The sequence below is a fragment of the Taudactylus pleione genome, unplaced genomic scaffold (genome assembly GCF_031769625.1).
Source record: "Taudactylus pleione unplaced genomic scaffold, aTauple2 ptg000545l, whole genome shotgun sequence".
Taxonomy (NCBI): domain Eukaryota; kingdom Metazoa; phylum Chordata; class Amphibia; order Anura; family Myobatrachidae; genus Taudactylus; species Taudactylus pleione.
In genome coordinates, this window is record NW_028284947.1 from 6,706,705 (window position 1) to 6,729,853 (window position 23,149).

At 42.9% G+C, this 23,149-nt stretch overlaps 1 protein-coding gene across 1 annotated transcript in view; it reads right to left on the bottom strand.

The window, feature by feature from the left end:
• TK2 (thymidine kinase 2) overlaps nt 1-22,928 on the bottom strand; it is a 52,883-nt gene extending 29,955 nt beyond the window's left edge. Inside the window, exons 1-6 of the mRNA XM_088451285.1 lie at nt 22,735-22,928; nt 15,654-15,688; nt 10,621-10,695; nt 10,271-10,324; nt 9,038-9,127; nt 1,448-1,521 (exon numbers count right to left, since the gene is read on the bottom strand). Coding sequence (XP_088307411.1) covers nt 1,448-1,521; nt 9,038-9,127; nt 10,271-10,324; nt 10,621-10,695; nt 15,654-15,688; nt 22,735-22,822 — 416 coding nt within the window. The 5' untranslated portion in view covers nt 22,823-22,928. The remainder of the gene's footprint in view (nt 1-1,447; nt 1,522-9,037; nt 9,128-10,270; nt 10,325-10,620; nt 10,696-15,653; nt 15,689-22,734) is intronic.
• Between the last annotated feature and the right edge of the window lie 221 nt (nt 22,929-23,149).

Consider the following 23,149-nt stretch of genomic DNA (forward strand, 5'->3'; position numbering starts at 1 on the left):
TGGGAAGGTAGCATAGTGATGTACAGTAGTGTGGGGAGGTAGTACAGTGATGTACAGTAGTGTGGGGAGGTAGCGTAGTGATGTAATGTGGGGAGGTAGTACAGTGATGTAGTGTGGGAAGGTAGCATAGTGATGTACAGTAGTGTGGGGAGGTAGTACAGTGATGTACAGTAGTGTGGGGAGGTAGCGTAGTGATGTAGTGTGGGGAGGTAGTACAGTCATGTAGTGTGGGGAGGTAGTACAGTGATGTACAGTAGTGTGGGGAGGTAGCGTAGTGATGTAGTGTGGGGAGGTAGTACAGTGATGTAGTGTGGGAAGGTAGCATAGTGATGTAGTGTTGGAAGGTAGCATAGTGATGTAGTGTGATGATATAGTGTGGGGAGGTAGTACAGTGATATAGTGTGCCACCACACCCACACTGTCTGCCCGGGAGAACTTCTCTGCGCCGCTGGCCACACCCCTTGCAGTGGCACACAATAGACCTTAATCTGGCACTGACTACACACATGAATAAGAGACCAATTAGATGGCAAAAAGTTGTATAGACCAATCACTGCATGTATACCTTAAGGCGCGTATCCACATGTCGATATTAATGGACAACTCAACGATAATAACATCGTTATCGTTCAGCCGTTCATTAATCGTGCAGTGATCGGGCAGTAAAATGTCGGAAACGACCAGCGATGCGCGCTCCCGCTGGTCGTTTCCAACAGAAATCATTGCCTAAACATGCCGATAACGACAGATTGGCCATGTTCAGGGATGAGGGAGGGTGCCTGCACCAAATGACAGATCATTAAGTGTAGGCACACACAGGGATGAGGAACGACTGCACGATTACAATGTTGTAATCGTACTATCGTTACCCCATCGCCTAATGGATACGCACTTTAACATTACCTAAATTTAGTAATGGCCTTCAGGGCAATAGCTAACTCCATATGAGGTCTACACATTCGGAGACGTAGAGTACAAAGGGAAAATATGCAAGAGGCAAAGGATGAAAATGTTCGGTCAGGTAAAGAATTCAAAACAACAAATAAAAAGATTGTAATGCAGAAAGTATATACAGTAGTTGAACAGAATGAGAAAAATATTGGGCTAAGAGAGGAGATGAGTGGAGAGTATGAATCAGTGCGGGTGGAAGATTGCCATTAGATTTTCTGTTACATGAGGTCAAAATCTTCCTTGAACCTGCAAGCAAGGTGCTAACTAGTGTAGTGGAATCAATATGGAGGCATGAGTATTACTGAACCAAGAATAGATGTGAAGTTCCTAAGGAGGCATATAAAAATACAGAAGATAAAGAGAAGACATACGCTGCGTTTCACATGGCTAAGAAATAAGCTGTATGAGCCAGGAACGATCGCGTAATGAAAGACGTTTGCTATACAAATGTATTGTTAAGCTATATATATAAAAAAAACAAAGACAAATACTGTACCTTCTGTAAAGGTTTTCTACAAATATGTACTTTGCACTGTGGATGGACCTCTCCATCATTTTAACAGAAGCGATCTGTAGGGAATTACACAGGTACAAGTCAGAATGCGTTCACTCAGGTGTAGCAGCAACACATTGCACTTACTGTACAGACAATGTAGAATATGTAGCAATCCACAGATACCTCATTCTAGTGACATCACTGATTTTTAATACAGCAGAGATGACTAGCAACAATAGAGCTATAAGAATCTCAGTCTGCAGCTCACTCTATTGTAAGCAGCAGCATTTACACAGGTGACGGAACGTAATGTGCCAATACATCCTGTAAACCAGAGCATGGTTAGAGATGGGCAATATTAAATTTATATATAAAGGGAAAATGCTTTGAAATGTTGCAATCTGTAGGAGCATAGGGCCTGATTCAGAGCCGCTCGCAAGTTGTGTATGCAAATTGCGTAGGCAGTGCAACCGCACAGCAATGCGATAGCCCGCCCAGTATTTCTTAGAGAGCGATCACATAGTGTATGCAGATACCCACCAGCCTGTCTTAAGACGCCCACTTGTGCACGTCATGTCCAGGAAGTGTATGCAACCATCGGTACATCGGATGCTATCGCAGCGCTTGAGGTTGACCATACCCTGCCGCAAGCACTGCGAGCACTTCAGTGTAAAAATAAGCCAGGTGATGTGTACTATGATGCGGTCTTATAATGATGCACACCTCTAAACCGCCGTTGAGATGCTCAGGCACGCCTGCGTTTGCACCTACACTCCAACGTTTTTTTTGGCCAGCCCCTGTTACCACCTACAAATGGCTTCCCCTGTTACTCACTCTGCTGGGCTGTCTATGCACAGTGAGTGAATGCATTGTGAAATTTCGCTAATGTATGCACATGCGCACTGCGATACAACACATGCGCGCATAATGCACACACACTGCATACCATCGCCAGCAGTGAGTATGCATCTTAGCGAGCGGCTCTGAATCAGGCCCATACTGTGATGAGAATCTGTAGTGTAAATCCTTTTTAAAGCTACAGAATAAGTTATGGACAGTGCCATTTTACATTGTCTATATAACTGATGTACAATAAGATTAAAAGGGATTATCCACCTATAGAAAGTGCCTCCTCAATACACATCCCTCTATATAACAAATAAGGAGCTCCATGTAAATGTATAGCAGAGCCATGGACAGGCTGTAATGTGCACTTTTGCATGCAGACAAATAAGCAGACTGCAGAGCGATCTGCCTCCTGGGGGCCATTTTGTTTTATATCTATGGTGGTTGTTCAGCTTCAAGTAACTTTCATTTCTTATCTTAGCAACACAACATAAACAAAGTAACCTATGACTATATGCGAAAGCTAGAAAGAAGAGGCCGTGTCTTTAACACACGTTGTCAACCAATAAAATGAATCATTTGACAGTGGAAAAGCCCTTTGCGCTAAAGAAAAAGCTTATTTCCTAAGTACACATCACAGATCTGACTACAGAAAGGGACATGACGTGTGAATTAGTAGCAAAAGATGGTGGCATGAATTGATAAGCCATTATCGTCCAGTATTTCCACGTAAAACAGACTTAATGGTAATTGAGAAAGCAGGACATTGATTGGCTGTAATAAAAAATCCCCACTCCTCCATCTACAGTAGGGAGACACCAATGATGGGATGTCCCAAAGCAACAGGTAAAACCGCCCAAAAATCATTCTAATCCAATGAGTGACTGGGTGACCTTTGGGCCTGGATTCAGATGTAAATAGTAATACACAGACACAAGGAAGCGGCTGTGTAATACCGTCCAACTAAAATGCAGATGCAGCAGGAGGTGTCTATAGGAAATAAAAACCTCTTGCATGTAGCTGCGATCCAAGGGCAGTGCCCGCAGACACTGCTTCATTTATTTCCGAAGCTAACTCGGCCAGCCCGTAGGAACCCCTCTGCCAGACGATACACACCCTGGGCTTGGCACGCCTACAAAATAGGGGCGACACCCCACAAGTGTTACATATATATATGTGAATCAGGCCCTATATCTGGTGACCTTCCAAGAAGACCAACAGGAGGTTCCATGCTGTGTCCGGTAAAGGTATTTTCAGAAAAGGCAACCAACTTTTAAAGGGAAACTTGCCTATTCGAGCAATGGGACAAAAGGATCTCACCACCCATTCCTAGTTGCTGTGGAGCCTGGAAAATCACCTATGGCTTTTAGAAGGCACCATATGAAGGCCAGTTTGTCCTCATGGAACAAAAGTTATGGCAGACAGGAAAGAGTTGCAAGTCGGAGACATATCTTACAGAGACGATAACTAGAAGAAAGGACATGTTCCAGGTGAAAAGTCATAGAGGGGGTGCGGGGGAGCAAAAGAGGGAGCACCTGGTTCCTCCAAAGGAGAAATCTAAAATCAATAAGGGTGGCCAAAACTTTCCCTACCCTTTTCAAGAAAACCTTTACTTAAAAAATCTGCAGCTCAAGGCCAATAACCCCTGAAAAATTAGAAGCAGACCAAAACCATAAACCTCACCACATGTCAGTACCTCTTAGAATGCAGCTTTATCCTCAACTTCGAGTACAGAGCCATCTGTTACATGTAGAACAAGACATCCAGGATTTAGGAAGCCATATGCAATGTTCCTTCTCTGGATGTGTCATCCTGCAACCTTTCCAATAGTTGAAAAGTCACCTTAGCTGTCTAAACTGCAGGTAACAAAAACGGAATGGGTATGAAATAGCCGCCAGTTCAAATCCCAACTACAGAAGCCCGACAGGACAAGATCCCGACTAGGGCTACTATGTACCCTAACCCTCCCCATCCCCCACCTAACCCTCCATTAGTGGTGCCTAAGCATAAGACTCCCGGGGTGGTGCCTAACTTTAAGTCGTCGTCCCCGGGGGTGCATAAACCTAACCCTCTCTACCCGCACCATAAACCGAACCCTCCAGGGGGTGTGCTTAACCATAACCTCCCCCCCAGTGGAGCCTAACCCCCCACTCCCCCTAGCCTAACCCTAAGTTCCCCCAGGAGTCACTGAACCTAACCCCCCCACGGCTAAGGGCTAAGAAGCCCGGACTTACCTCGATCGGTCCGGCATCCTTCTGTATTCCGGCGTCGGGGTTGAGATAGGAGTTAGTATTTCGACGCCTATCTTAAGTCCCTCGTCAGGCTTTGGTTGCCTGGATACAGACCGGCGGCATGTAGTACGACGGTCTATTAACTACATCCCAACAAAAACTGTCCAAGGAGCAGAAGCAGGGGTGTAAAACAGAGTTTTAAAAAGACCAACCAGCCTCTTGTCCAAGGGATCCTTGAAGGATGATCAGCTGGGAGAGGAGCAGAGATCCTCTTAAAATGTGAAGAGGTAAGGGGGTCAATTTCTGGGAAAATTTCACATAACTTCAGGTCGCCCTCAAATAAGGAATCCATACTGCCTGTCAATTTTCTAAAATGGGAAAATAGAGGCCGTTTGTTATACTTTGGTTGTAAACATTGAGGAACCTGAGCACCACCATGTGGTGGTGTTCTGGACAGACAGGCTGCTAGACTGACGGCCTGCCTTATGATATTGGAGAGACAGGCAGGATCCACATTGTTGCTGTGCAGAAGCTGCTTGCGGAGATCTCCAGCTGACTACATGTTTCACATTTGCAAGACTTCATTAGTCCTGCACCCACCAGTAAGACACCACTTAATACTCATACCAATTCTGTCTCATTTGGATCATCTATAAAAATAGTCAGCAAATATAAAAACTATAAGAAGACAGTTCTATATAAGTTAGGAATGTATGCAAACTAGAGATGAGTGGTTCGGATTATTTGTAATCTGAACGTGCCCGAATGTCCGTACCAGAGTGGTGGCTCAGGTCTTCCCACCAGACTCGGATTCCACTTCAAGGCAAGCTCCATTTCACTTTCAGGCATGCTGTTGTATGCTGCGCTGTACTCTGCTGTATAGGCTCTACTGTGTCCAGACTCACAAGTGGCTGTGCTGCTCTGTATAGTCAATGTGTATAGGGGCATGCTGCGCTGTACTCTGCTGTAAATTGGCTGTGCTGTGTCCATCTAAAGTGGTTGTTCACAAACAGCACTAGATTGTGTATTGTCAAGGTCCGTAGCGAAGTAAAGAAATAAAAGTAAAAAAAAATTGACTATTTTACGTTTGCACAACCTGTGTGCACTGTATTCCTATGCGTTATTATTCACATACATAATAAAATTAAACCCCTCTGAATTGTCGCAGTGAGTTGAGCTACAAAATGAAAAATAAAAGATATTCTTCTATTGTTTGTACTGTTTGGTGCCTTTTCCCTAGTGCACTTTGTTCAAGTGCATATATAAGCTCTGTGACTCCAGCCGTCCACTGCTGTCGCTTAGCTTAGTCAGCCAGCTAGCTTGGTGCAACCTTTTGGCCTAAACTGAATGAAAACAATATTGTGATCTGTGAGGTGGTCAAAATTGAGTGGAAATTAATGTTATTGAGGTTAATAATGCTATAGGAACAAAAAAAGGCCCAAATTATAAGATTTTAGCTTTTTTGTCAATTATTGGAAAATAATACAAAACCAAAACCAGTCACGGAGCTTTGGCAAAACCAAAACCGGGCCAATGAACCAAAACCAACACTTGCAAAAATGGTCCTGCGCACATCTCTAATGCAAACTAAACAATAATTCACAACATGGATGGAATAGAAACTGAATTCAGGAGCCAGGGAAATGACTCAAAGTTACATACTAGCATTAATTTTTTCGGCGCATATGTTTTAAATTAATTTTTATTAAGTTGGGTTTAAAAATAAAAAAAATATGCAAAATAAAAATACAATGAGCAAATAACATGAAAGGGAAGGATAAGTGAGAGAGGGGAGGAGGAAATGAGGGAACAGAGGATCCAGATGGAGGCACAAATCATACACAATCAATGAGAGTGTAATCGTACTCTTGCCCTCCTCACATGCAGGCCCGGCGACAGGGGGGTACAAAGGGTACCCCCTTCCCGGGCCCGAGGTTTAGAGGGGCAAAAAAATGGGGCCATCGCGCCTAATTGTTATAAATAAACTGACAAGCCGCCGGCGCGGTGCATGTGGGCAAAGATAATCTAATTAATAAGCTATTAAGCGGCAGCTGGCAAAGGTACCTCCTTCACGGTCACCGGTCTGTGCGCATAGTATGAATGACGCTCCGACGTCATTACGAATGATGCTGCTCCCCTCAGGTCTGTCCCTGCCTGCCTCCATGCCGCTGGCCGCCACGGTCCATCTAAGAGGAGCAGGGACAGGCAGCCTGACAATGACAGTGACTAATGGAACCGCCGGGCTGCGGGCACCGGAGAACAAGCTGCAGGCACCGTCTGCTCCCTCCCACCCATGAGGCAGCCACCGCAGCAGAGTGACGCTGCCATCCGCACACCTGCATCAGACACAGGGTGTGGTAACTAAGGGGACAGTGTATATTTACTTTATTTCATTTCCATTGTAATAAATCCTTCTGCATTCCCTGTTAATTGAATCTGTCCCTTTGTTTAAGTTCAACATATCCATTGGATTGTACACTGAATATTAGGCAGAAGAGGTCGATGGTGGGGGGACGGACAGACAGGGACAGAGAGAGACTTGTTAGCTATATCTATCATGTGGGCTTTTTAATATCTGAATCTTAATTGTGTTTTGGGGACAAGTGTATATGAAAGAGAGAGACTGTTGCTTTGGGTTGATAGTAGCACAGCATGTATATTGCAAAGATAGTGGCGGATGCATGTACATCTCCGATATTTCCTGGTCTGCGTCTGTGCAGGGCCTGTTCAGCCCATGTGCAGAACGGGTCCTGCAATTATGCTCGCAGACCCCCCCAGGCTACAGTATGATTGACATGCTGCTGCATTTTGGGAGCGAAGCAGGGGCATGGCTGGTCGCCATTCCTGGAAGGGATGAGACCGTGGTCTGCATAAGTGACAAGCGTCCGTTCAGGCTGCGAGAAGCTTCAGCTCCCGCAACCTGACCAGAGGAGCAACCACAGTCGCGATGGAGATCCCAGCCTGCGACATCGGTCACAGTGCTGGGATCACAAATGCAGCAAGGAGATATCCAACACATCCTTCTGTATTTGCATCGGAGATGGACGGATTTGCACAGTCGCTTATGTGCGGCTCTGCAAATCCGTCCATCTCTAAAGCAAACGGAGGATGGTGGTGGTGGGTGGGGCGGCGGAAGGGGCCTCAGAGAAACCAGTGTACCGGGCCCCAAGATTTCTGTTGCCATCCCTGCTCACATGTTATAACAAATGAACATTAGTAAGTCTATTTAGGGCAGACTTCACCTTTATGTATTAGTATAGCATGAGATAGAACATTTGCAAAATAACAGATGGTTTCCTGTTGGGTTCTGGGAAAAATAATCTCCTCCTGCATATAATCAGTACATTTGATCCTACCCAATGTCCTTAGCTTTTGGTCATTCTACAGATGTGTCCTCATACACTATTGCCACAGTTGCGCCAGGTCCTGTGTGACTCGGCTTGCGCAGAGCTTCTTTTTCACACGAAGAAGCTATAAGACTATCTGTCCAATCTGGCTGGCTGGGAAGAAAATCTGGTAATGTATGGGAGCAAATGCAATCGATTACTTGTTTGCAAACACTGGAAAACAGATAAATATGGTCGTCGAACAAATTGGATGAAATCAGTTGATTTAACAATATGTCCAAATTTCTATTTTTGTCCGGTTTCCGGCATTTGTGAACAAATGGTTTATTATCATTTGCTCCCATACATTACCAGATTTTTTTTCCAACCAGCCAGATTGGACAGATAGTCTTATAGTGTGTACATAGCTTTAGTCACAATGTGAGGAGACAAAACGAGATTTAACGAGACTGCACAGATTAATTGGATATGCAGCACTTATATATTTTACCTTTTTTAACGCCCGTTAAATTGAAGAGTTAACGCCCATTAACACACAGAATACCATGAAAAGTTAATGGATTAGTGTGTTAACAGGGTTGGGGCACCCGTTAACCACCTACTTTTGGGTTTTTATTTTCACTGCTTGGGCAGTGGTGAAAAAAAATCCCGGAGAAGTGCTGCACTTCGGGGCTAATTGAATAGCCTTGCGGGACCAATTAGCCCTCTTTCAGAACTTTAGCTAAACTTAAATCAGCCTCAAATTTTCTGACAAATACTAAGAAGTTAATAACCAGGTATATTAGGTTTGTCTTGGCTTTGCATTATTCGTTCCTTTAGAATGAAGCAGAACCACTTCATATGAATTCGTACTATAGTAGAACTTTCATGACCAGGATCCTGGCGAGATACTCACCCTCGCTAGCACTATACATGATGCCCTCCCTAGTCTGATGACCAGGAGAAGTTTTATAATATACAGCAACATGACTGTTGCTGTTACGGATTTAACTGTTACCCCTACATACCAAACAAACCCCAGTGATAACCTTATAGACCAATCCCATATAAACTTGAGCAAGTTATCCACTACAGCAGTGGTGAGTATCTGCTGAACCCGCAATTCCATGGATCTATCACTTGAGAGATAGGGAAAATAATTTTTTCAAGGAGACTTTAATAGTTACCGATGGTCTTGTATGGATATCCAGCATAGTCAGTTGAACATAGGTCTGTAGTGTTAACCCCCATCTTGAAGGATCCAGGTACATTAAACCCTGAGCAAAGATAGAAACTTACAATAAATACAAAAACACATCATTCAATACGCATTGAAAAAATTACTTGTTTACTTGTAACATTTCTAGAATACTGCAAATCAGAAGATCCTTGGGCCGAAACCATACTTCTGGATATGGCGGGGGAACGATATATCGGCCGGTCGTACAACAGATCGTGCAGTGTGTACGGACCACCTGATATATCGTGCCATCGCTGGGTACATTTGCTGGACTTGCCTTGGTCCCCAACAATCCAAGTAGCTATAAATGCGTCAGTTTCACACCTGAGCTTCCGATTCAAGTAATTTGGAAATTCACAGGGTTTTGTTTCAAATAGGCAGGACATAAAGAAAAGAATAGACTGAGGTACAGATGTGTCCTCGTAGACCGTGGCTCCAGTCGCACCAAGCAGCAGAGGATGAATAGAAGTTGTGTGCCTTCGGCACGCGCCCGTGCCCTCATTCTTAATCGGCGCCCTACCTGATCAAGAAGCTAGAATGAACACTAGGGAAGGGACTGATGTGATTGGTCAAATATTCTCTGTAAAGCGCTACAGAATATGTGTGCGCTATATAAATAACTGCTAATAAATAAAAAGAAAACAACAAAAAGATGTACTCTGCAGCTCTCTGAGTGGCCCAGTCATGCAGGGTGTGTTGTGCCGTATGGGGTATCGAGGCAAGATCTATGAGGACACTTCTGTATTGGACCTTTAGTCCTTCATGGATCTAATTTGGACGTCCTCTACAATACCTTTTGAGCCCCAGCAATACAGGAATATATATTTGGCATCATAAGGTTACCTGGCATCCGCCAACATTAAAAACAGATCCAAGGTCCACGAACCTATCACCGCCCACCGTAAACTAAAGGTGGATTACAGAGACAGCCTCCAACCCAACGTAAATGTACGGTGACCAGTAAGCAAGCTAATTTCTGAGTAAAACATATTAGCGCAAGCCACACAAAACAGTCAAACAGCTATCGTTTAACTCAAACCCATGAAAAGATCACTCAATTATTCCAAGAGCAGCTAGATGCATGTTATCTAGGCCTAGGTGTTCTGGTACAACAATCCGTACTTAATCTTGTTTTAGATATATAAATATAGTATTGTGCTTTGTCTTATTTGCTACTTACCAGCGGATTGTGGCCATGGACATTTCTCCATTTTGCCACAGGCTCTGTCGAGGCCTTAAAAACAATGATGTTAGAAATTCTACTTCTATTCAATTTCTCCATTTACAACACAAAATACCCCCGCCACCCCTCCCCCTCATTGATATGTCGTTCCAATTCGGCCGGAAAGGACATATCGTGCCGACATCGCCTCAGTGTGTCCCCAGCTTAAGACTAACAAGTTGTATTACAAAATGACAGTAAGTAAAAATTATTATTGCTGCATTAAATATCATCCAAACGTGTCCAGACTGAAGGCCTTTACACTATGCCAAATAGGGTAACTGGTCACTTCACATAGACTGGGATACCTCAAGGTTTGGAGTGTTAGAGAAATATTCAAGACAGCTGGTTTTTCCACTCGCTATGTTTCCCTCCACACAGATCTAAAAAACAAAAACAAACACCAACGAATGAACCATGCCAATGATTAGACAAGCAGCGTAACGGTAAAACATACAAACAATAAGACAGAAGTGTGGGTAGTACTCTGCTATATATATATATATATATATATATATATATATATATATATATATAGAGTATAATAAGTATAGAATTTCAAAAATAAGTAATCATGTTTAAAGTTGCAATGCCCACACGTGAAAATGCATTAAGCAGTATTACAACTGTGCTGGGATACTGGAGCCGGCACACAGAGTAAGACATAGGCCTGTATTCAATTTGAGGTGAAAACTCGCCGATGATGTCATTTTCGCCTGTTTCAATTATCCCCGTATTCAATTTCAAAGACTTTTTGCACCGCTTTGTAAAAAAAAAAAAGGGGATAAGTTTTCTCCACACACAAGGTGGCGAGAAAAAGTGCAGAATTGGGGTTTAGGGGTGCAGGCTTAAAAAAATAGCCTGCACCCCTGGGAATGTTCCCTAAAAATGTGTGTTAAAAAAAAGTTTAATAAAAAAAAAAAAATCGGGACACCCCAAAAAATTAAGTTTAATTTTGGGGTTAAAGAAAAAAATGAGGACAAAATCCTAAAGTAGCAAAATTGATTCCAGAGGGTTTCCAAATATGCGGCAGGTGTTTTCTACATTGTGGGTGGTAGCGGCAGGTGCATTTTTAAAGAATTATTAAAAATTATTTTAGGGACTTAAAAATATGCTTGCACCCCTTTTCATGTACCCCAAATTTGATTGACATAGTTATTTTTCCCCCAAAAAATTGCTAAATGCTATTCTTCATCACCTTCTTCAAAGCCGCATTTATGCACCTGCCGCGGCTATTTAAAAACCTGACTTCCCTTCAGCAGGCAAAAATGGGGGTACCCATAGTGATCCCCCATGTCAGGACATCTTTAGGGGGGGTCAAAGGATGATTTCCCAAAAATTTACAGGACTTTTCACCTGTTCCAGTTTCGCTGGGTCCCATTTTTGTGTCCTAAGAAATTGTATACGGGGATAAGCGGGCACGTGCGCGATACTTTTCCGCCTGAAAAACAGGCAAAGGAGGTGAAAAGTCTGAATACGGGCCACAGTCCGTGTTGAACTCTCATGTGTATCCCTGCCTTTTTTACCATGCTATATTTAAAACATTTTGAAATTCCACTTTTAACATAATAAAACATAATTGGCATTGCAGTCAGATGTACAAACACATTTATTTCACTTACTTCCTTCCCTCTAAAATAAAAATACACAATAAAAAAAAAAATTTCCCAGTGTTCAGTCACTACTTCTAGATAATTTTACAAATATTTATAGGCACATTATTTATGAAAATTATTATTATTATTATTATTATTATTATTAGAAAATTGATAAAATGATTTACAACTTATTAACTTTCCAGCTGCCTTGTAGAAGAACAATAAACCTTAATTAAAGTAATTTCTAAACTGTTTAAGACCTGGAAATGTAGCCTACATGTACTGTAAGATAGGGTAGCCTTCCTTATTTTGCCCCCTGCCTTGAGCAAGATGAGAGACTCATTTCTAACCCATCAATGTCTGTACGCAGACTTCAATGAAGGGTTTGTACAATTCTGAAGGTTCCCCCAACAAAATTATACACAGGCCCGAGTCTGTTCTCCTCCACTTTCCTTGCGAGTTGAGAACCACTGTTGGCTGCCCATATTATATCACCCACCCACACGCATTATGAAGCTCCCGCCCTTAGCATCACGTGTTGAAGACCGTTTCCATCCTCCCTTCTTTATTGAGCTATGGTTCTGAAAAATATGTGCCACCATGTTAGATCACCAATTGCAGCTCCCAATTTGTGGGGGGTGGCATTTCCTTTCACCACTTTAGAGAGAAAATGGAGAAGTTGCCCATAGCAACCAGTTCGCTTCTGTCAGTTTAGGACAGTGCTAGATAAATGACAGTTAGAAACTGATTGGATGCAACTTTATCTTTCTCAATACATCTCCCCGTCAGTATTTTACTTTTCCCAGAAAGAGATAATATTCCAGCAGCCGCCAATGGCAGCGGGACCACCCGGCCCCTCTGCATCTTCCCCCAGTAATTGCCGTGCTGCCGATCACTGCGCTCAGGGGGTGTGGCCGGCACAGGGCACCGTAAAGCTCTGTTATGGCACTGATAGCATTCACTACACTAATGATTGTGGTCTGAGTAGGCACTGTGCATTCACTTTTATGAATTACAGTACCTAATAAGCTTAAAGAAAAAAAAAAAAGGAAGATGGCCACCAAGAAGGAATTCTATACTGGTGGCACTCTCTCTCCAAAATTAGCTTTTCTACTATCCCACCCCTGGCTACTGTAATGGTCTTAAACAGGACTACGGAATTTCCTTGGTTCTACTAGTTAAGTTGAGAGGGAGCTCTTGTGCTAATGTTCTTGTTTAGGTTAATAAAAAAATAATTATAACATCAAAACCTTCAAAACAGTCAGAGGGGTCAAGCCAATTAGGTGCAAGTTGGGCTTGCAAACCGCTCTCAAGGGGAACGCGCATTGTGAATTACCTTTGCAATCCAATTCCAAACCAAACATTGATTTTTCAGATGAAATTAAAAATTTTTATGCGCTCTCCCCTCAGCTGGTAAAAAGGTAGGGAAAATCTGTATTTTAAAGGTAACAATGTCAGGACAGTGCAGAACCTCTGGTACACCTCTCCTAATTAGTATTTGTTTGGAGGGGATTAATCAGCAAAAGTTGGCGGTGTCAGTTTTCAGGTTAATGTCTCTGAAAAAAAATCTCATATGGGTTAAATGATTGCGGGACAGGTACGTGGAGGTGTAAATGATTGTGGGACAGGTACGTGGAGGTGTAAATGATTGCGGGACAGGTACGTGGAGGTGTAAATGATTGCGGGACAGGTACTTGGAGGTGTAAATGATTGCGGGACAGGTACTTGGAGGTGTAAATGATTGCGGGACGGGTACGTGGAGGTGTAAATGATTGCGGTACAGGTACATGAGGTGTAAATGATGTGGGACAGGTATGTGGAGGTGTAAATGATGTGGGACAGGTGTGTGGAGGTGTAAATGATGTGGGACAGGTACGTGGAGGTGTAAATGATTGCGGGACAGGTACATGGAGGTGTAAAAGATGTGGGACAGGTAAAGGGAGGTGTAAATGTTGTAGGACAGGTATGTGGAGGTGTAAAAGATGTGGGACAGGTAAATGGAGGTGTAAATGTTGTAGGACAGGTATGTGGATGTGTAAAAGATGTGGGACAGGTAAATGGAGGTGTAAATGTTGTAGGACAGGTATGTGGAGGTGTAAAAGATGTGGGACAGGTAAATGGAGGTGTAAATGTTGTAGGACAGGTATGTGGATGTGTAAAAGATGTGGGACAGGTAAATGGAGGTGTAAATGTTGTAGGACAGGTATGTGGAGGTGTAAAAGATGTGGGACAGGTAAATGGAGGTGTAAATGTTGTAGGACAGGTATGTTTAGGTGTAAATGATGTGGGACAGGTATGTGGAGGTGTTGTATTGATGGGAGAGGGGGTTTTGAACTTGCTGATGTGTTTATTCCAACTTTTTACAACTTGTATAATAATTTTTATACAAACATTTTTGTTTACCCCAAAATGCTGGAAAGACCTTACTTTTCTGAAAAACACTTGTAGGTATACGCCATAGGCTGCGGACTTCAAGCATCGGCGAGTCCCCTGCGAGACTGCCTGATGTTTTAAAGTAGCACTACTACTTTAAAACATCGGGCAGTCTTGCACGGGACTCGCTGATACTTGTAGTCCGCAGCCTATTACATATCCCCATGCTGTCTATCATTTTTCAACAATTAAAAAAAAAAGAGCAAAACTCAGCCATTTGACACCTTTTTAGAACCTCTAGTAACTTTCTTTAAGGCCACTAACAGCCCTCTATATGGTCCGGCTATCTCCATTGTCACTTTTTGGGGGTCCAGGACGGTTTTCCCACTTTTTCGTGCATTTTTCCCAGTTCACAGTTTTTTGTGGAAAAGTCATACAATCTCACTGCGTGTACCGCCAATTGGCATTTCTAAGTGGATCTCACATTTCTCGGATGCGCGCATCTGTGCGCTGCCTGCGAGTTTCATGAACCAAACTCACTTTTGCAAACTCGCACCTAATTGGATTGCCCCCAGAGTGTTTACCTATGTTAAATACATAGATGGCAACAAAGATTACACTTTTAAAGGAGCATTTCAATTGTTGTGTGGGCGGCGATAATTACTGGGCGCCTAGTGTTGCAATTCAATTGTTCTGGACGCCAATTAATTAACGCGGTCTTCATGCCCTATTAGACAGGGTTTTGTCATACTTAGGTATACTCCAGAGTTTTGACTATAAAAATTATAAGAAAATGTAAAGAAAATATTATAAATACCTTCTTTGTATTCTAATCATTTTTATAGTCAAAACTCTGCAGTAAAAGGTGTATGGCAGGTGAGGCACTGCCTCCCCTGTCTACCTTTTCCGCATATCCCTGATCAATACACACCAAATTTCCAGCACTATATACTGCTGCACCTTTGTATAATGCCCACATGAACCCTTAGGTTCATATATGTATCTGTATATCTGGCTCTGATACTAGCCAGAGCCTCCCCAGGCATTTACCTCACCGCACGTCGCTGGCCCTAGCCATGGGTTTATCGCACATTTTTGCAATGCCAACACCGGCAACTATCGCATCCAAACAGAGCAAAAATTTAATTGCTCCGCTGGGCGCCCTAAAAAAATAGCCGCCTTATAAACAATTGAATCTCCCACAAAGAATGAAAATTCAAAATGTAAAGAGATAAAAAAAAGCAATTTTATTTTAAATGAACTGCTGTCTCGATATACAGTATGCTTAAGCAATTTTGTAACATTCTGTATTTATTTTTTAATAACAGCCGAGTGTAAAATTACACACAGGTACAGCACCAGGTACTTACTGTGCTTTTTGCTTTGTTGTTTTTTAAAAGATTACCTAAAATAGAAAAAAAATAAATAAATCAGGTTTAGAAATTCACTAACAGAAAATAAAGAGCAGATTTATTACAAAAGTATAACCAAATATATTCCAAATAGGCATACAGAGTTAAGGGGCATAATTCAGAGGTGACCGCAATGCCAGTGCCCACGTAGTTGAGTGATAATTTGCCACAGATCATGCGTGAAAAATCCAGAATATCCCTACAGTGCATGCGTTACACAAAGCGTACCCTCAACTATTCTATTGCGCTCGGGACAGATGGTATCAGTAATGGGGCGGCCGTGTGATGGCCCTTGCCGGGCGGTGACCTTAAGTGAACGCAAAAAAATATGTTCCAAGGGCGTGTTATGATTGGGTCGCGGCTGAGTACTCGAAGGTTCACTGGATGGGTGCGCCTATAGTGGCGAGTCTAGAATCTCATATGGTGTTACAGCATGCAGGGACGTTGAAAGTGGGGGTTTTAGGGCTTGCGCATTCTGGCGCACGTTATTGCGCAATGTGGAGGCTGGATCTAGCATTTTCGTTTTACCGCTGCCGCGACTCCGCAAACAAATACACCAACGTACAGTTACGCAGCAGCGTCCAAATCTAGGCCCAAAGCGTGCATTCTTCATTGCATGTATACGAAATCATTGTATGCATGCAATGATTGTGAACTTTGACAGATGGATTTAAAACAGCAATAGGAAAATAAACAAGCCTGGTTTAGCATCTATCATTTATTCCCATTGCTAGTTTTAAATCCATTGGTCAAAGCCCCTTATGATTAGCGGCAATAACAAATCGCTCCTTAGTAAGTCTACCCCTATGAGGGGTATTCAGTATGAAACGTTAACTTCACTGTCGAAGTTAACATTTCATATCGGAGTTTTTACCTGCGTTAAAGTATCGGGCGCGCTCCCACTTATACCCGTATTCAATATAAAATTAACGAAAACGGAAAACTCCGAAGTTGGATTTGAGTAAAGTTACGAATTTTTTCTTAAAAAAATTGTAAGACCCACCTAAAGTAGTAAAAACATGAGGGAACACTTTGGGTACCCCCGTTTTAGCCTTTAATTGAAAGTCGGGAATTTAAATAGTCGCAGCAGGTGTTTTTTTCCCGACATTGAAGAAGTGATGCAGAAGAGCACTTAGGTTTTTTTTTTCGGTTTTTTAAGTGGTTCCATCAAATTTGGGGTACATGAAAATTGGTACTAGCATATTTTTATGTCCCTAAAGTAAGTTTTTAAAAATTCTGCATTTGTACACCTGCCGCTATAATTCTATTCTAGAAAACACCTGCCGCATACTTGCAGAATAGCCCTGAACCTATTTCCCTATTGTTAAACAATTTTTTCCCATTTTTTTTTTTCACCCCAATTTTTAAATTTTTTGGGGTGTCCCAATTTTTTTTTTAACTTTTTTTGACACAGTTCTTTTTTAAACGTCATTCCCAGGGGTGCAGGCTATTTTTTTAAGCCTGCACCCCTAAACCCCAATTCTGCACTTTTTTTCGACACCTATTCATTCAATGGTGAAAAGTTATCCCCGTTTTTTATCAAAGACTTTTCAAAACTGCGATAAGTCTTTGAAATTGAATACGGTGTAAAAGTCAAACCTGCGATAATGACGTCAAAAGTGCGATATTAACGCAAAAACGATGTTGTCGCTCCCATATTGAATACCCCTGTAAGTGTATTTTGGCAGAAAAGAATTACAATGTATTGATACCAGTCAATTTCAACCTCTTTATAACACCAACCTCACTATAATTCCAGTTTTGCTTGTATAACAAGCAGGTGGTATAAAGATGCATATATACCATTGCTTTAACAATGATTTAAAACCTCCTCTGGCATTTTTTCACATTTTATTTTATTATATTATATTGTGGAGTGAAAATTGATTCAGAAATTGTCACTCGATCAACACAATATACTCGGTCACATTAACAAAAATACTTCAAAACTTTTTCCTTAATATTTATAAATAAAAAATAATTAATTACAGAGGGCATATAATTAATTCATTATTAGGAGTCAATTAAAGTATTTCAATGGATTTACAAAGAAATACAACTATCAGTGAGCAATGCCACAGCTGGTTAGTCCATTTTCAAACAAGAGCTTCATCATGAAGTCAAAATAACATTCAAAGCAAAAATGAGAAAAAGCTATTGAATACATCAATTAGGGGAAGGATAAGGACATTTCAAAAAATTTTAAATATCCCCTAGATCACTGACAGGCCCATTGAGAAGAAATGGATGGAATATAGGGCTTAATTCAGTGCGAATCGAATAGCGCCAGGAAGGAGCTCCCAGAGCTATTCAATTCAGCGCGCCATTTTGTCGGAGAATGCCCGTTCTCGCACTTTAAACATGGTGTTTAGTAGCGAGAACCAGCATTCTCCAACTTAAGTGCCTGCCGTGCTAAGGGCAGAAAACAGCATCGCGCCAGTAGTTTTGTCGGATTTCTGCTCAAACCACAGGAAAGATGCGAGAAGAAATCCTTAGTCGGGCTTAACAGCGCGCTGAATTGAATAGCTCCGGGAACTCCTTCCCGGCGCTATTCAATTCATGATGAATTCAATCCATAGTACAATTATCAGTTTGTCCACAAAACTGACCAATTGTGAGAGAAGTGCACTTATGAGCACCACCAAAAGGTGTATGCCAGCTGCGACGTATTTATGTGGGTTTAATAAATAAACCCCATAGTCTTCTGTAGGAAGGAAACAAGAGGAACACATTCTTCAAAGAGACACAACAGGATTTCCTGAGTCTGATAGCGCATTGCAAGTTAACTGTATATCATATACCTAAAGTGTAACTTAAATGACAAAGTACAATATAATGTAAACACCAAAAGCAATGTTTTGAAACATCATGCAAAGTAATTTTTAAAGTAAAAAAACTAATTAAAAAGTAAAATATATATTCCCCATTTAAAATGTGTTATGCACAGAGGCGGCAGTTGTTTTGTGGAACCAATATTCATGCAAATATTATCTTTTAATTTAAGCACCAATGACAGCCAGCAATGGGTTTCGTGTTTAAGGTCGACAACAGATGGTCAACTGGAACAAAAAGTCAACACAGAAAAATGGTCGACATGCTTTTTTAAATGTTTTTTTCAACATTTGTAAGATTAAGATGCCAGAGGGACAGTTAGGGTTAGGCCCTAGGGGCAGGTTAGGCCCTAGGGGGAGGGTTAGGGCTAGGCACTAGGGGGAGGGTTAGGCACTAGGGGGAGGGTTAGGCACCACTAGGGGGAGGGGTTAGGGTTAGGCACCCCCAGGAAGAGATTAGGTTTAGGCACCCCCAGGGAGAGATTAGGGAGCGGTAAGAGGGGGTTGGGGTTAGTGTTAGGCACTAGGTTAGGGTACTTTCCTGCCCCAGTCGGGATCTTCATCCTTCGGGCATCCGCTGTCAGGATTTAACAGCCGCCGGTATTTCAATCCATTTCCCAGAGAAAAATCAGTAAAGTAATATTCTTTCAGAAAGGGAAGAGATCACACATGCACAGAGGAGGAAGAGACGCCGGAGACCAGGTAAGAAAGATCGCCACCAGCATTGTGATTTTACGATCACTCCTGCTGATACATCGAGTCTCCAGGATCGATCCAAAATCACGCTATATCGTCACAAAATCAATCTTTGTTATAGATAGCGTATCAATGCCCATCCCTACAATAATATAAGGAAACAGTTGGACAACAGAAAGAACCAATGGGTCTGAATTCCAAGTATAAAGGGGGTATCCACTTAGCGATTTAACCAAGCGATTGCACGATAACGACGTCGTTCTCGTGCAATCGCGCATTCATCGTGCATGTTTTGGTCGGAAGCGACCAGCTATGCGCGTGCCCACTTCCGACATCGCCAGTACATGCTGGTCAACCTGACGATCTCGTCAGGTTCAGCATTTGCGGCGATGAGGGATGTACCGGGACTGATCGAGTGAACGTTCAGTCTAGGCACATCACTAGATATATAAACGAGAGCACGACAGCAATGTCGTAATCGTGCTCTCGTTTATATATCTATAAGTGGATACCCGCCTTTAGATGACAAGATGGACCAAGGACTATTTGATGGTTTTAAGGGAAAAAAAAATGCAAGGAATTGAAATAGGAAATTAAATAAACTGCACCAGGAGGAATGGAAAATAAGCATGGACACAGCATAATATATGACAGACAGCGGTGTATAAAAGAAGCTGTTCTACAGAGTGACTATACAATCTGGAGCGATGTCAGGACCAATGGCGGTTCTAGGGGTGGGCTGACAGGGCAGTCGCCCGGGGCGCCGTTCCCTAGAGGGAGCCACTGAGTCCCCAGAAGCTAAAAAAAAAATTCCCATAATAAAAAAAAAAACAGCACCGGTCGCCCGCTGATATTTGTTATCAGCGGGCACCTGGGTCCCTCCCTGCAAAGGCAGCCAAAGCTCACTCCAGACCTCTGGTTCCCACATAGAGCACTATGGGAGGGACGTCATGATGTCTCTCTCATAGATCCGTGGTGGAGCCGTGGTCGGACCGAATGGCAGCAGACGCAGGAGCGGGGCCTAAAGTAAGTATAGTGTTTGTATTTATTTTTTTTTCAGAAGGGAGGCATGGGGACATTACTACTAGGGGCATGTCTATAAGGGGGCATTACTACTGGGGGCATGTCTATAAGGGGGCATTACTACTGGGGGCATGTCTATAAGGGGCATTACTACTGGGAACATGTATATAGGGGGGCATTACTACTGGGAGCATGTCTATAAGGGGCATTACTACTGGGGCATGTCTATAAGGGGGCATTACTACTGGGGGCATGTCTATAAGGGGCATTACTACTGGGGGCATGTCTATACAGGGGCATTACTACTGGGAGCATGTCTATACAGGGGCATTACTACTGGGGGCATGTCTATAAGGGGCATTACTACTGGGGGCATGTCTATAAGGGGGCATTTCTACTGGGGGCATGTCTATAAGGGGGCATTACTACTGGGGGCACTACTATAGGGGGCACTAATGGGGGCATTCCAACTTTGGACATTACTATAGGGGGCATTCCTACTGTGGGCACTACTATAGGGGGCATTATTACTGGGTCACTACTAATGTGGGCACTACTATAGGGGGCACTACTACTGTGGGTATTGTATTAGGGGCACTACTACTCAGTACTGTGGGCCTTGTGTATAAGGGGCACTAATTTGGGCATTGTGTAAAAGGGGCACCACTGTGTGTCATAACATGAATAAGGGACTAATGTGTGGCGTAATTTGAATTGGGGATACTGTATTATAAAGTGAATTACTGCATATGGCATAATGTGCTATACAGGGCATTACTGCATGTGGCATAATGTGTTATACAGGACATTACTGCATGTGGCATAATGTGTTATACAGGACATTACTGCATGTGGCATAATGTGTTATCAAGGTCATTACTGCGTGTGGCATAATGTGTTATACAGGGCATTACTGCGTGTGGCATAATGTGTTATACAGGGCATTACTGCGTGTGGCATAATGTGTTATACAGGACATTACTGCATGTGGCATAATGTGTTATACAGGACATTACTGCATGTGGCATAATGTGTTATACAGGGCATTACTGCGTGTGGCATAATGTGTTATAAAGGTCATTACTGTGTGTGGCATAATGTGCTATACAGGGCATTACTGCGTGTGGCATAATGTGTTATACAGGGCATTACTGCGTGTGGCATAATGTGTTATACAGGGCATTACTGCGTGTGGCATAATGTGTTTATAAAGGGTATTACTGCATGTGGCATAATGTGTTATACAGGGCATTACTGCGTGTGGCATAATGTGTTATAAAGGCCATTACTGCGTGTGGCATGTGTTATACAGGGCATTACTGCATGTGGCATAATGTGTTATACAGGGCATTACTGCGTGTGGCATAATGTGTTTATAAAGGGTATTACTGCATGTGGCATAATGTGTTATACAGGGCATTACTGCGTGTGGCATAATGTGTTATAAAGGCCATTACTGCGTGTGGCATGTGTTATACAGGGCATTACTGCATGTGGCATAATTTGTTTATAAAGGGCATTACTGTGTTAGGTGCATTACTGCACATGGCAATTATTCGGCATGAGGGGAGAGCTCAGTTTAATGAATTGGGGGTGTTCCGCAAGGACACACCCCCTTTCCAGAAGCGTGTGTGCTTTCAGCGCGTGCAGAGGAACGTCATCTACAAAAAGTTGTTGGGTTTTTTTGGGGGGGGGGCGCGCGCAAGTGTGAACTTTCGCCCTGAGCTCCACAATTTCTAGGACCGGCCCTGGTCAGGACGATATGCAGTTTCGTAACGGTATATCGCCTACATCGCTCAGTGTGTACGCACGGTCGCTAGGTTTGATGTGCTGCACATCAAACCTAGCGATATCACTAGCGGCCAATCCAATGCATTGTTAATGAATGACATAGAGTGATCGTTACGTCGTTCATTAAATTTGTCCAGTGTGCTGTGGACACACAATCACTGTTGACGAGCATTCATTCCGATGTCACAATGAATGCCATTCGCTCCAGTGTATACATAGCTTTTAGGTAGGCAAGCTATGGCTCTCCTGTTGTTGTGGAACTTCAAATCCCAGCATGGCTTCTCTCCATCCGCATCCTTATAAACAGGATTGTTTTTAGAAGCTGGGGTTTGTAGTTCTACAGCATCTGGATAGCCACAGGTTGGCCTCCCATGGACAGGAGTGAGCGGTACAGTTACTGTACTAGGCTCAGTCAGGGCTGCAGTGCATTCATCCTACAAGGACCGTACAGAAGATATACTGTAGTGTGTAGTGCAATGATCAGCACAGGTGCAGCATGCAGGAACACAGTGCTACGTATCTGTACCTTGGCTCTAGCAGATATACTGTAGTGTGTAGTGCAATGATCAGCACAGGTGCAGCATGCAGGAACACAGTGCTACGTATCTGTACCTTGGCTCTAGCAGATATACTGTAGTGTGTAGTATAATGATCAGCACAGGTGCAGCATGCAGGAACACAATGCTACGTATCTGTACCTTGGCTCTCGGAGCTCAGTGCCCGGTTCATGGTGAATCGTTGTCTCTGTATCACAGACCACAGTCGGGGCGCTGCTCTCACTAACATGCCGGTAGCAGAGCGGCCGCGGCCTACTGTATTACACACATTGCCAGCACACTTTACGTAACCGGGGCCGGCATTCTGTTAGGCGGCTCCCCCAGCAGCATGTCACACCCAGCGGGGAGGAGACTGTCACTAGCACCGCTGACTGACAGCTGCATACAGACCCTTCTATCCATTATATATATATATATATCTTTCTGTTTGACACGACTCCGTCCTACTACATCCATGTACATTGAAACGTGATCATGACACTATTGCTGTACCTGTTAATGGGGTTTATATATTATTATTACTGGACTTTTATTGTACACTCTATTGTGTAGCTTA